Source organism: Delphinus delphis, chromosome 19, assembly GCF_949987515.2.
Source record: "Delphinus delphis chromosome 19, mDelDel1.2, whole genome shotgun sequence".
NCBI lineage: Eukaryota > Metazoa > Chordata > Mammalia > Artiodactyla > Delphinidae > Delphinus > Delphinus delphis.
In genome coordinates this window covers 12685540-12698325 of record NC_082701.1, presented here as the reverse complement: position 1 = coordinate 12698325, position 12786 = coordinate 12685540, and the positions used below count along the sequence as shown (strand labels likewise).

General features: G+C 48.1%; 1 protein-coding gene across 1 annotated transcript in view; it reads left to right on the top strand.

Annotated features, from left to right (window-relative positions):
• Positions 1–12786, top strand: part of CCDC57 (coiled-coil domain containing 57) — a 104762-nt gene that overhangs the window by 32570 nt on the left and 59406 nt on the right. The window contains exons 9-12 of the mRNA XM_059996576.1: positions 352–514; positions 912–1046; positions 6928–7150; positions 7812–7964. Coding sequence (XP_059852559.1) covers positions 352–514; positions 912–1046; positions 6928–7150; positions 7812–7964 — 674 coding nt within the window. The remainder of the gene's footprint in view (positions 1–351; positions 515–911; positions 1047–6927; positions 7151–7811; positions 7965–12786) is intronic.

Genomic DNA, 12786 nt, shown 5'->3' with positions numbered 1-12786 from the left:
CTGAGTTGTTTGACCTTTCAACGCACTGTTGACTATCGAGCTCTGTCTGCTCTGCTGTGAACCCTCTTGTGTTTCTCTAGTGCAACCATTTTCTTGTTTGTCTGAGTTTGCTGCCTTTCTTCCTGTCTCCTCTTACTGAGTTTGACCTCCTCTCCCACAGTGCTGGGTTTCTCGGTATTGGGAGACCTGGCCGCCTGCTCCTCTCTGAACCTGGGCCTGTGTGAAGGTGTTAGCCAAGCCCGTGAACACGGCTGGCCTGGGGGCCCAGGAGGAGCGCCTCCCACCTCAGCTACGTCACAGCCCAAAGGGACCTCAGGAAAACGTTCAAGTTGGTGGTTTTCACCCCCACAGGTACAAACAGCAGCTGTCTCTGGCAGTAGAGAGGGAGCAGAGCCTGGAGCGTGACAAGGTGCAGTTGGAGCTGGACTGGCAGCGCCGCTGCGAGGGTGTCGAGCGGGAGCAGTACCGGCGGGCTGAGGACTTGATTCAGGGCCTAACCGCGGCCAGAGACCAGGTCTCTGCTCCCCAGGGCTGTCTGACTTCTTTCTGCAGGAGGAAGGGCTGGGAACGTCCACTGAGGTGCATGGAGCCCGGCTTGGGCCCTCACTGAGTTATCCTTTGCATTTGAAAACACTCAGCCTCACTGAGCAGTTTGATTTATAACAACAGGACTTAAAGTGATAAGATGAGTCTCTGCCCATAGCCTTTCTCTAATGGCCAGTGCAGCTGCCTCTGGAGCTGGATCAGCGATTGCTGTGCTCTGCCGGCTCTGATGGCCACGTATTTGCTGGGGTTTCTCACCCGAGTGTCTGCTGTCTGCTTCCCCGCAGGATGGGGAGCTGGTCTGGACCCTGAAGGTGGCACTGCTTCCTTGTAATCCTCCCAGGATGAACTGAGTCTGTTTTCCCCAGGTTGCTGCCAAGTTGCAGGAGACAGAGCGGGTGCTGTGCGGCCAGGAGGTGGTGCTGAAGGCCGTGACCCGAGAGAGAGACGAGGCTGTGCAGGCGCTGCGGACACGCGGACTCCACCCTGAGGAGGAGGCGCAGGTGAGGGGCCACCTCCTGCTGAGCCTCCGCACGGCTCTTCCTCCCAAGCCCCTTGGAGACACCCACTCCCCCAGCCAGAGGGAAAATATGCCAAATAGAACCAGCACTGGAGGCAGGTCTTTTCAGCCCTATTTCTTTTAAAATGACTGTTGGCACAAACAAGGGTGAGGCTGAGCTCAACCAGTTAATGGGAGTCTACACTCAATCTTTGTATCTTCAGCATCTGAAATATCAAAAAACCCCAAATTCAGATATTGCACCGTGGCAGACAGTAACACGAAGAACCAAGAGGTTAGAGCTTTATCCCAAAACACACTTCTTCATACGTGGTGAGTAAGCCATGCAACATGCGACGACGGCCGTTCCTCTCATAAAGCACAGACTTCCTTACTGCTTTGCACTGGCCAGAGCCTGATACTGTGGGATGCCTGCGGGTTGAATGGTGGCCCCAAAAGACATGTTCCGGTCTCAGTGCCTCAGGATGGGACCTTCCTTGGAAATAGAGTCTTTATGGATGGAATTAGTTAAGATGACATCACATGGGAGCAGGGTGGGCCCAACCCAATAGGACTGGTGTTCTTAGAAAAGAACACACATGAAGACAGACACAGGAGGAAGGCCATGTGACGACAGAGGCAGAGAGCAGAGCCTTGTGTCTGCAGGCCGAGGGGTGCCAAGGACTAGCGCCAGTAAAACCTGAAGCCAGAAGTGGCAGGATTTGACTCAGAGTTGCAGAGGGGGCATTTGCTTCCACTGAGGGGGACCCTTGGCGCAGGCCTAGAGTTTGGCATTACAGTGAACACAGCCCATGTCTTGCCTTGCCTCTTGCCTTGTCCCCCGTCCAACCAGGGCTCCAGAGGGAAGCCCTGTCACCGGGCTGCTAGGAAATCTGGGCAACCCGCAAGGAGAAGTGCCTTCCAGAGCTGCACCAGCAGAGCGCAGCCCGAGCCTGTCTCAGACATGACCTTCCTGGTTCAATGGCCCATTGTTTCAGTAGTCTGACCTCTGTCCATTTGTGGAAAGTCACTTACCCGGTCGTCCAGGATAATGGAGCCACTGAAATCCTTAGGATGTCTGCAGGGGTGCTGGCCTCTTCCCACCTGTCCAGCTGTCCACCTGCAGAGGGAGGATGGATGTGGCACAAGCTGCGTCTCCAGGCGTCCACCCAGCCCTGCTTGTGCCTACGTGCGGGAGTGCAGGTCGTAGCTCATGTGTCCTTGCTGGGAGGACTCATGCTCACTGCGGGTGGAAGGGGGCCCTGGGGCCTCACTGCGACCTCTGTGGCTGGCACTTGCCCGCAGTTGGTGCTGGGTTGACCTAGCGTTCACCTGGTGGAGGTGGGCTCCTGCCAGCCATGCCATGTGGGCAGTGACTGTCCTCTCTGCACAGGTGACTGTGCAGCCCCCAATCTGGCCACCCTCAGAAACCTCAGGAGCTTCCGAAACACACCCCTCTGAGTCCCAGCAGGACCTACTAGGCCCGATGCCTTAGGGGTTGAGCTCCGAAAGACGAGTCTGTTAACAAGCCCCTGGGGAGATTCACCTGTCAGCCAGTCGTCAGGTTTGGGAGCACCGGTGTTCCCAGGTGGGGCTGACCCCAGCCTCCAGAGTCACCTGTGGTCCTGGGGGCTCACAGCAGGTGGTCTCTGCATGGGTGCCTTCCCTAGGACACGTAGAGAAAGCAAATGCCTCTTTTTTTTTTTTTTTTTATCAATGAGCCCCCACCCCAATTTTTCGTTGTCGTATTTTTCCCCCAGGCTGGCAATTAAAAGAAGACATGTGTCTCCAAGCACTAGCTCGGCTGGTCAGGGAGGCCTCTCATGCTGGTTGCCTTGTTAAGTAAACAGGGGCTTTAGAAATGGTCTAGGGGTCAGAAACAAGTGCCCCGCCCATCCATGCAGAGTGGGGAGATGCAGTGGAGGCACCTGCGAATGTGAGCTGGCGTGGCGGTCTTGACAGAGATGTGGCTTCCAAGCCAGGACCCAGGGTGGGGCAGAATGCTGCACAAGATCGCGGCTGACCCAATGGAATGAAGTTTTTTGAATCCTGCAGCTAATAGCAAAACACCTGTGCTCCTGTAGGGGGCCTTAATGCTGGGAACAGGTTAAGGATGTGACCACCTGGTAAAGCGGCAGGTGTGGGCGGGCAGCAGTTGGTGCCGAGTTCTGCAGGGGTGAGCCCTTGGCAAACACTAAGGTAGGAGCAGTGAGGGAATCTGTCATACACCGAAGTCAGAAATAGAGGCCGCCAGGGAGCGAGACACTGTGCTTCCTGGGGAGCGATGAGCCCATCACAGATTCCACTGTTCAGATGGACAGGCTCTAGGCTTTGGCCACATCTTCTCCCTCGCTTGGTACTAGTTCCGAGCACGGAGCCTCAGCAGAGCCGTGGTGATCACCCCACGGAGACCAAGGCACCACCGTCGGGCAGGCATTACCGGGGCAGAGACGCAGCCACGGCCGCAGGGGCAGAGGATTCGCCTTGCAACTGGGCTGCACTGCGGCTTTGAGGTGGATCCTGTTGTTCAGGACAAGGAAGCTGAGGACCTGAGAGGAGTGGTCCCTGCCCCACAGGTGGCAGAGGGAGAATGTGAGTAGCACCAGCCAGCTGCACACTCAGCCCCGACCACACTGCTGTCTGCCTGAGTGGGAGCAGCCTGAGGCCCTGCCACGGAGAGGGTGGGAAATGGCCCAGTGGGCACAGAGAGGGAGGTCGGCTGTTTGCAGCAGGAGCAGTGGGGCCAGAGCAGTGGCTGGAAGGCGACAGAGCAGGTGCATAGCAGAGCAGTGGTGGCTTGAAAAGCTGGGAACTGTGAGTAACAGAAGAAATAGCTTCATTCTGAAAGTAAAAATATGTGGCCACTGCAGAAATTTTACAATTTTAGTTCAGCACAGTGTTCTCTGGAGTCAGGTGGGCCCAAGGTTCACCCCAGCTCAACTCCTCCTTGGCCAGACCTCTTGGGTCCCCCGTGGTGCCTTAGTGGGAAGTTGGTGACAGCATGTGTCACGTGCTTGCTCAATGCCAGGGCTGAGCGTCGTGGCCGGGTCAGACCCATGAGGCCGTGTGCTTGTCTGTCATCAGCGTGTGGCTGTGTGTGGTCGGGTGGCCCCCGAGAGCTCACGTCTCTGTTTCCTCATCTGTGTGAGGGGTACCCCTGGGAACGCTTGGCCCACTGCGGATGGATGTGAGCTCTGCAGATGTGAGCCAGCATCGCTTGGAACAGAGAAGAGAACATATCGTGTCTGTCTGACACTCAGATGTTTTAGTGTATTTCCTTCCAGCCACCTGTATCTCCATATCTCATGTATGTTCCTGTGCCCATACTGTGTTCATATAGCTCAGGTCATGCTATATAACGTTAATTCTCTTTTAAAGTTTCCATAAATATTTCTCACATCATTAAAATTCTTTAAAAATGCAGGACTTCCCTGGTGGTGCAGTGGTTAAGAATCTGCCTGCCAATGCAGGGGACACGGGTTTGAGCCCTGGTCCGGGAAGATCCCACATGCCACGCAGCAGCTCAGCCTGTGCGCCACAACTACTGAACGTGCGTTCTAGAGTTGTGAGCCGCAACTACTGAGCCCATGCGCCACAACTACTGAAGCCTGCGCACTTAGAGCCCACGCGCCACAACTACTGAAGCCCACATGCTCTAGGGCCTGTGTGCTGCAACTACTGAGCCCATGTGCTGCAGCTACTGAAGCCCACAAACCTAGAGCCCATGCTCTGCAACAAGAGAAGCCACGGCAATGAGAAGCCCACACACCACGACGAAGAGTAGCCGCCACTCGCCACAACTAGAGAGAGCCCGCATGCAGCAGCAAAGACCCAACGCAGCCAAAAAGAGAATAAATAAAAAATAGAATTCTTCAAAAATGCAACTTAAATGGTTGTGTACTTTATTGTATGACCATGCCACGGTTTACTTCATCATTCTCTCACTAATGGCCGTTGGGATCATTTGCACAGATTCTTGTAATGCTGCATGGGCATGTTTGTGCGTCTCTGAACTTGTTAGAAGCTCGCGTTGTGTACACGTAGTCTTGGTCTCTCTCAGCAGGACTGGTCAAAGGTCCTTGCGAGCCCAGCTGGTTTGCTTTGCTGGTAAGCAGGATCCAGCAACCAGTCGGAAAGTCAGAAAGTCTCAGGATGGGACCTGGGCCTTGAGTGGGGAGTGAGCATGTGCTGCTTCCTAGGGGAGGACCTTCGTTCCTGCCCATTTGGAGGTTAGTGTGCTGATGGGGCAGCCATGGAGGAGAGGAGCCTGGTGCTTTCTGCAAGCAAACATCCACAGAGGGCTGGGTTGTGCTGGGCCCAGATGCAGAGAACTAGGCAAACCACGGGCTCCCTTCCTCTGTCCCCTCCTCTGGCACCCAGTTCTGTACAGGCAGTGTCTGAAGACAGTGGTTTCATAGAATTTGTGTGGTTTTCTAGTTGTTTACAGCCAGAGGGCAAGTCCCGTAGCAGCAAATCCCTCATGGTCAAAGGCAGAAGTCTCTCTTGCCATCATTTTCAAAGGAGATTTTCACTCTGGGTGACAGGTTTTTATTTTCTTTCTGCACATGGTTCCATTGTCTTCTAGATTTCATTGGTTCTCATGAGAAGTTGTCAGTTTCTTGTATTTGTTCTTCTGCAGGAACATAATGTGTCTTTTTTTCCTCTGGTCGCTTTTAAGAGGTTTTCTTTATCATTGTTTTTTAGCAATTTGACCATGATGTGCTGTTTGGTGTAAATTTTGTGTGTTTATCTTCAGGTTTCTTGAACTTCTTGGATCTGTGGACTTACGTTTTCATCAAATTGGAAATTTTTTTGCCAACAAGTTCTGAATCCTTTTCTGTCCCCCTCAATGATCTGGGTTAGTGTGTTTCTGCTTCACATTATTCCGTGGTCACTAGAGCTCTGTTGTTATTTGTTCTTTTTGGTCTCTTTCACTCTGTGCTTGAGTTTGAATACTTTCTGCTGCTATGTGTTTATGTCCCCTCATCTTTTCTCCTGTAGTGTCTGATCTGCTCTTAATCCCATCCTAGCCAGTGAATTTTTCCTTCAGACTGTATATTTTCCATCTCTGTAGATGCTATTTGGTTCTTTTTTGATATCTTCCATTTCTCTATGTTCATGTTTTTCTTTAAATCCTGGAGTATATTTATGGGAACTGCTTTAAAGTCCTTGACTGCCACTTAGCATGATGTCTTCATGGTCCTTCCATGTTGTAGCATGTGTCAGAACATTGTTCCTTTTTCTGGCTGAGTAATGTTTCACAGTGTTACCCTTTGTTTATCCATTACCTGTGGGTAGACATTTGAGTATTTCCATTTTGGCTACTATGAATAGTGCTGCTCCAAACCTGTGTACAGGTTTCTGTGTGTATGTATGTTTTCAGTTCTCTTAGGTCTATACCTAGGAGTGGAATTGCTGGGTCGTATAATAGCTCTGTGTTTACTTTGTTGAGGAACAGCCAGACTGTTTTCCACAGCAGCTGCACCATTTTACATTTACAAGCCACTGCGTACCTTTACCTTTTACAGTGCACAAGGATTCCATTTTCTCCACATCCTCAGCAACACTTGTTATCGTCTTTTTTATAACTGCCACTCTAATGGGTGAATGATGGGCTTCTGACTAAAAAGGAAGGGTCCCCAAATTTCTCAATAAAAGTTATCTTTGAAAAACCGTGGTCTTGTCTTTATGAAACACAGAAGAAGAAGTTTTTTCATACTTCTGTCAACATTACCCACCTCCAAGACAGATGACGGGGAGCAGGAACAGGGGGCAGGTGGACGCAGATGCAGCCGTCCTCAGTGCACAAGGGAATCATCGGTTCTTGGCTGTAACCAATTTCTTTTCTTTCTTTTTCTTTTTTTTTTTTTTTCCGTATTTGACAGATGCTTGTAAGGCATCAAGAAGAAGAAATAAGTAAAAGTTTTCCATCTACTGTGATCCAGCAGCTACAAGAGCAGAACACAAGCTTGCGAAATGTTATTGCACAGATGAGGAAAGAAATGGAAACTCTAAGTGATCAGATTCTTCCTTCTGCCCAGTTAGGAGGGGAGACCTCACAAACAAACCAGCCTGACCCAAAGGCAGCTGCTGATTCAGCTGTACCTGGTGAGCGAAGGGGAGAGGGAGAGAGGGAGAGGGAGGATGAGATGCCATCTCTACTGGGTCCACGATAGGCTTCACTTGGAGTCTTACAAGTGAACATCCCCTTTGATAGATTACTTCAAAGTATGACAGCTGCTTTTCCTCCAAGGGAAGGGTCTTAAGTCAAATATTTTATATACAATAAAAACTTTTTATTGGTAAGTGGAGGGAAAAAGTGAAGGATACACACTTGACGCACTTAAAAACCAGAGCGAGACTTGGACCAGGGACTGGGTTGGCGTTGTGCTCTCCTGGAGTGGGCAGGTGGGGCTAGGGGAGCAGGCCCTTCCTCAGGGGAGCATCCAGGCCCCAAAGGTCGCCCAGCCCCACGCTATTTGGAGCAGGGTCTCGAGGGGTGGTGAGTGGAGGGGCAGCGCCTGAGACGGCTGCACTCAGGTTGATATGGTTGTGTCGGTGCGTCAAGGGTTGCAGGACTGAAGGAGGGTGAGTGTTTGCTCCTGACCATGGGACCCCCTCGGAGAGCATGGCGAGCTGATCTCTGGAGGGGAGGGTATCAGACAGCATGGGACAGTCATGAGGGTCGGGCAGGGGAGGACAAGGGTGGTAGATAAAGGGTGAGAGTATAAACACGTGTGCCTGTGTGTTTACTGGGTTTTTTTGGAAGATTATGTTCTGGCCCTTGAAGCAGAAATGCGAACTCTAAAGCATAAATTAAAAACATTGGAGGAGCAACTAGAAGATGTGTTAGATGCTTCGAAGACGACCTCGTCCTGTGCTGGCGTTCAACCCAGTGTCCTGGCCTCCACAGACACCACCGGTGAGAATCCTTGTGTCGTGTCGTGTGCTCCGTCCAGTGACTGTCTAGTAACACAGCCCGAGGAGCTGTTAAAATGTGCCATCCCAGGAGCCCCTTGTCCTCCTGAGCCAGCCGCTGTCCTGACTCCTCACCCTGTGGCTGAGTTTTCATACAAGTGGAACTACACGTGTGTACTCTTGTCTGGCTGTCTCCAGACTATTCACACCATTTCCTCTCCCAGTAGCAGTCGTGAGAGCCGTTGCTCTGGTTCCTGCTGACACAGCACAGCTGGCCATCTCCTGTACAATATATCCGTGAATCTTATTTATTTTATACGTAATAGTTTGTACTTCTTAATCCCCCGCCCCTATCTTGCCCCTTCCCCCTTCCCTCTCCCCACTGGTAACTACTAGTTTGTTCTCTGTATCTGTGAATCTGTTTCTTTTTTAGTTATATTCACTAGTTTGTTGTATTTTTTAGATTCTACTTATAAGTGTTATACAGTATTTGTCTTTTTCTGTCTGACTTCTTTCACTTAGCATAATGCCCTCCTGGTCCATCCATGTTGTTGCAAATGGCAAAATTTCATTCTATGACCAAGGAGGCAAGAATATACAATGGAGAAAGGACAGCCTCTGCAATAAGTGGTGCTGGGAAAACTGGACAGCTACATGTAAAAGAATGAAATTAGAACACTCCCTAACACCGTATACAGCAATAAACTCAAAATGGATTAGAGACCTAAATGTGAGACCAGAAATCATAAAAGTCCTAGAAGAAAACATAGGCAGAACACCCTGCCATAAATCTTAGCAATATTTTTTTGGCTCCATCTCCTGAGGCATCAGAAGGTCTTAATTTAAGACAAACTTATCCGTCAGTCTGTTCCTCTGTGGTTGGTCCAGGATCACAGGCTTGTTCTAGTCTCCGCTTTCATTACTCTTAACTTCCTTTTCCGACAACGAGAAGCCTGGCTCCCGACCTCCTCAGTACATTATTTCTTCTATCCAGTTCCTGGGTGTGAGCAGCCTCCCTAGCACGGAGGCCTTTCCCCACATGGAGGCCCCACCCTTTTACCCAGGCCCTCCCGGGCTCTGACAGCCAAACCAGGCTGCCCTCCACCCTGACACCCTCGCCTGCTGGGCCACCAGCCCCCAGGCAGATCGCTCACAGAGGGTAACCTCCTGCCACCGCCCATCTGATCATTTATGGGTCCATTGTTCAGGAAGGAAAGGAAGGGGCAGGCAGGACACTCTGCCTACCTAGTCATCTTGTCCCAAATAGTGGACGTTTTATTTTTGTCTTTTCCAGTGCTGATAGCTTTTACTTTTTTCTCTTGTATTACTTCCCCTGAGTGGAATCTCTAGTATGATGTTGATCATAGCTGGCTTTCTTCCTGATCCCAGAGAAGAACTTTCAACACTTTAAAGTTTAATATTTACTTTTTTTTTGTCAGATTAAGGTTTCTTCCTATTCCTATTGTAATACAAATCTGTATTTTTTTGTCATGATTCTATCAGTTTTTGCTTAATGTATTTTGAAGCCTTGTTGTTCGATGCATATACATTTATGTTTTCTTGGTGATTTCACCTGTGTATCATTATGTGGTGTTCCTCTTCATCCTGGTAATTTTCTTTCCTCTCAAGTCTACTGTCTGATGCTAATTCAGCCAGTCCAGTTTTCTTCTTCTTCTTCTTTGGCCAAGCTGCACAGCATGTTGGATCTTAGTTCCCTGACCAAGGACAGAACCTTAGCCCCCTGCATTGGAAGCACAGAGTCTTAACCACTGGACCACCAGGGAAGTCCCAGTGCTGCTTTCTTCTGATTGGCGTTTGCATGTATATCTTTATCGTCCATTTTCTTTTAACCCACCTCCATCATTGCATTTGAAATGAATTCCTTGTAGGCAGCATGTAGCTAGGCAGTTTTGAAATCCATCTTGTGATGCTTTAGCGGATGGGTTTAGAGTGTTTGCACTTGCTGTAATTGTTGCCGTGTCAGGAGCCAAGCCTGCCATTTCACATTTGTTTTCTATCCGTCGGTTTCCTCTTTCCTGCCTCCACTGGGTCACTTGAACATTTTTTAGTGTTCCACTTTAGTCTAGCTTTTCAGTGTATCTCCTTGGGTACTTTTTCTAGTGTTTGCTCTAGGGATTTCAATATCCTTACTTATCACAGTCAACTCGTGTCAACACTGCAATTTCAAGTGGAATGTGGGGATCTTACCACCAGTCAGGCCCCATCACCCCCTTTATTGTCGCAAATACCACCCCTCTGTACATCGAGAACCACATCAGACAGGATCCTCGTTTTTGCTTTCAACTGTCAAACATAATTTTAAAAACTCAGGAGGAAAGGTATGGTCCATTCTTTCCCCGGATCCTTCCCCTCTCCATGACTCTTGATTCCAGGTTCCTTCTGTCTGAAGCACTTCCTTCAACACTTCCTTTACAGCAAGACTGCTGGTGACAAACTCTTGGTTTTTCTTCATCTGAGATGTCTTTATCTCACCTTAATCCCTGAAGAGTATATTCACTGGTATAAAATTATGAGTTGACAGTTCTTTGCTTTCAGCACTTAAAATATAGCATTTTCTTCTGGTGAGAAATCAGATGATCATTTCTGATGAGCAGTCCATTGCCTGTGAATCATTTCTCTCTGCCTGCTTTCAGAGTTTGTCTTTAGTTTCAGAAATCTGATTATGATGGTCTGTGCACAGATTTCCTTGGCTTATCCTTTTGACATTGAATCTGAAGATGTGTCTTTTGCCAAATTTGAGAAGTTTTCAACCATTATTTCTTCAAGTATTTTTTTCAGCTCCACACTGTTTTTCCCTTTCGGGACTCCAATGGCAAGAGTGTTAGATCTTTTGTTATTCTCCCACAGGTCACTGAGGCTCTGTCTGTCTGTCTGTTTCCAATCTGTTTTCTCTATTGTTCAGATTGGAGAATTTCTATTATATCTTCAAGTTCACCAGTTCTTTCTTCTGTTGTCTCCATTCTCCTATCAAGCCCATACAGTGAGATTTTTATTATGGTTTCAGTTCTGAAATTTCCATTTTGTTTTGCTTTGTATTTTTCATCCCTTTGCTGAAACTTCCAATATTCATTTGTTTTGAGAGTGTATCAGATTGCCTGTTGGAGTCACCTTAACCTGTCATCTTGTTGTTGTCTTCTTCCATTCAAGGTGAGATTTTCCTTGTTGTTGATATAATGAGTAATTTTGGATTCTGTCATGGACATTTGAGTGTCGTGGCATGAAATCCTGATTGTCTTTGAGTCTGTTTTAATTCTGCTTCTGTTTTACCAGCAGCCGTGCGGGTCTCCCTTTTCCTGGGCCTTGGTTCCTGGTCTTAGCTCAGTGGTGTCTCTGAGTCGTGGCTGCTCCAGCACCAAAGTTGGGAAATACAGGAAGGAAAAAACTCCAGGAACTCACTGTGGGTCGTCCTTTGATTCCCAAGGTCCCCAGCCTCTCTGCCTGCTTTTCCTCCCTGTTCAGAATCTCCTCATCTGGCTCGGTGTGTGGTGTCCAGGGCTGTCAGCTGTAATCAGGGAGAGGAGTGGGGTGGAATGCACACACACATTCATTTTGTTCAGAATGAGAAGCTTAAATTGGTCTTTGAATGTTAAACCAACCCTGCATTTCTGGAATAAACTCAACATGTGATATATTCTTCTGCTAATATTTTATTGAGAATTATCACATTTATGTTATGGGTAAGATTGGCCTATAATTTTCCTTCCTCTTGATGTTCACGTCAGGTTTTGGAATCAGGATTATTCTGGCCTCATAAATAAGTTGGAATATGTTCACTATCTCTCTGTTTTCTGAAAATGTTTATGTTAGACTCATGTTCATTTTTCCTTAACCAATTGATAGACTTCAACTTTGAAACCACCTGGGCATAGAGTTTTCCTTGTGGGAAAGTTTTAAATTTTTAGTTCAGGTTTTTTTCACAGTTAAAGGACTATCTAGATTTTCCTTTTTCTGTGTCATTTTTTGATGTTATAATTTGCTAGAAAATTGACTATTTCATTTAAATATTCAAAAATTTGGCATAAAGTTGCTTTGGGGAGTGTATTCTCCACACGTTTTCACAGCCCCCAGGATCTAAAGTAACAGCCTTTCCATCTGCTGTATTGTCTCTGTCCATTTTTCCTGCTTAATCTCACCAGGGACTTAACTTTTTCAAAGAACCTCCTCTGGTCTTATTCACCCTCTGTTGCACGTTGTTTTCTGTTTCCTCAGCATCTAATACTGACTTTGTTCTGTCCTTCCTTGTACTTTATTTGCTTTTTTTCCCTCATTTTTCAAATGGATGTTCAGTTCATTTATCTTTCATCCTTCTTTTCTAAAATAAGCTTGTATGGCTATAAATACTTTTGAAAGGACAGCATTAGATGCATTCCTTAAGTTTGATAAGCAGTGCTTTTATGATAATCAGTTCAAAATAATTTCTAATGTCCACTGTGATTTCTTCTTTGACCTGTGGGTTCGTGGACATTTTCTTAATTCCCAGCCAAACGACCAGGAGGCTATGCAGGTTGGCCTCTACCAGACACTAGCTGGAAAGGTTGGATTTTTTTCTCCACGAAGACTCCTGCTTTCTTGGCATAAGGATTGTTCTTCATGTGCAGCTCATCTCAGTCTTTGGGGGCACCCAGCTGCATCCACTCAGCTTTAGAACATCTTAACGTCACAGCAGACCAGCAGTGACAGTAGGCATCCTTAGGGGAAGGCAGAGAAGAACACACCTCTGCCCTGGATGCCTCAGATGTCCATCTCCTCAAAGGGAGGACAGGCAGTTGGAAGTTCCCAGGGCTTTAGGAGATGTGAGTCTGACA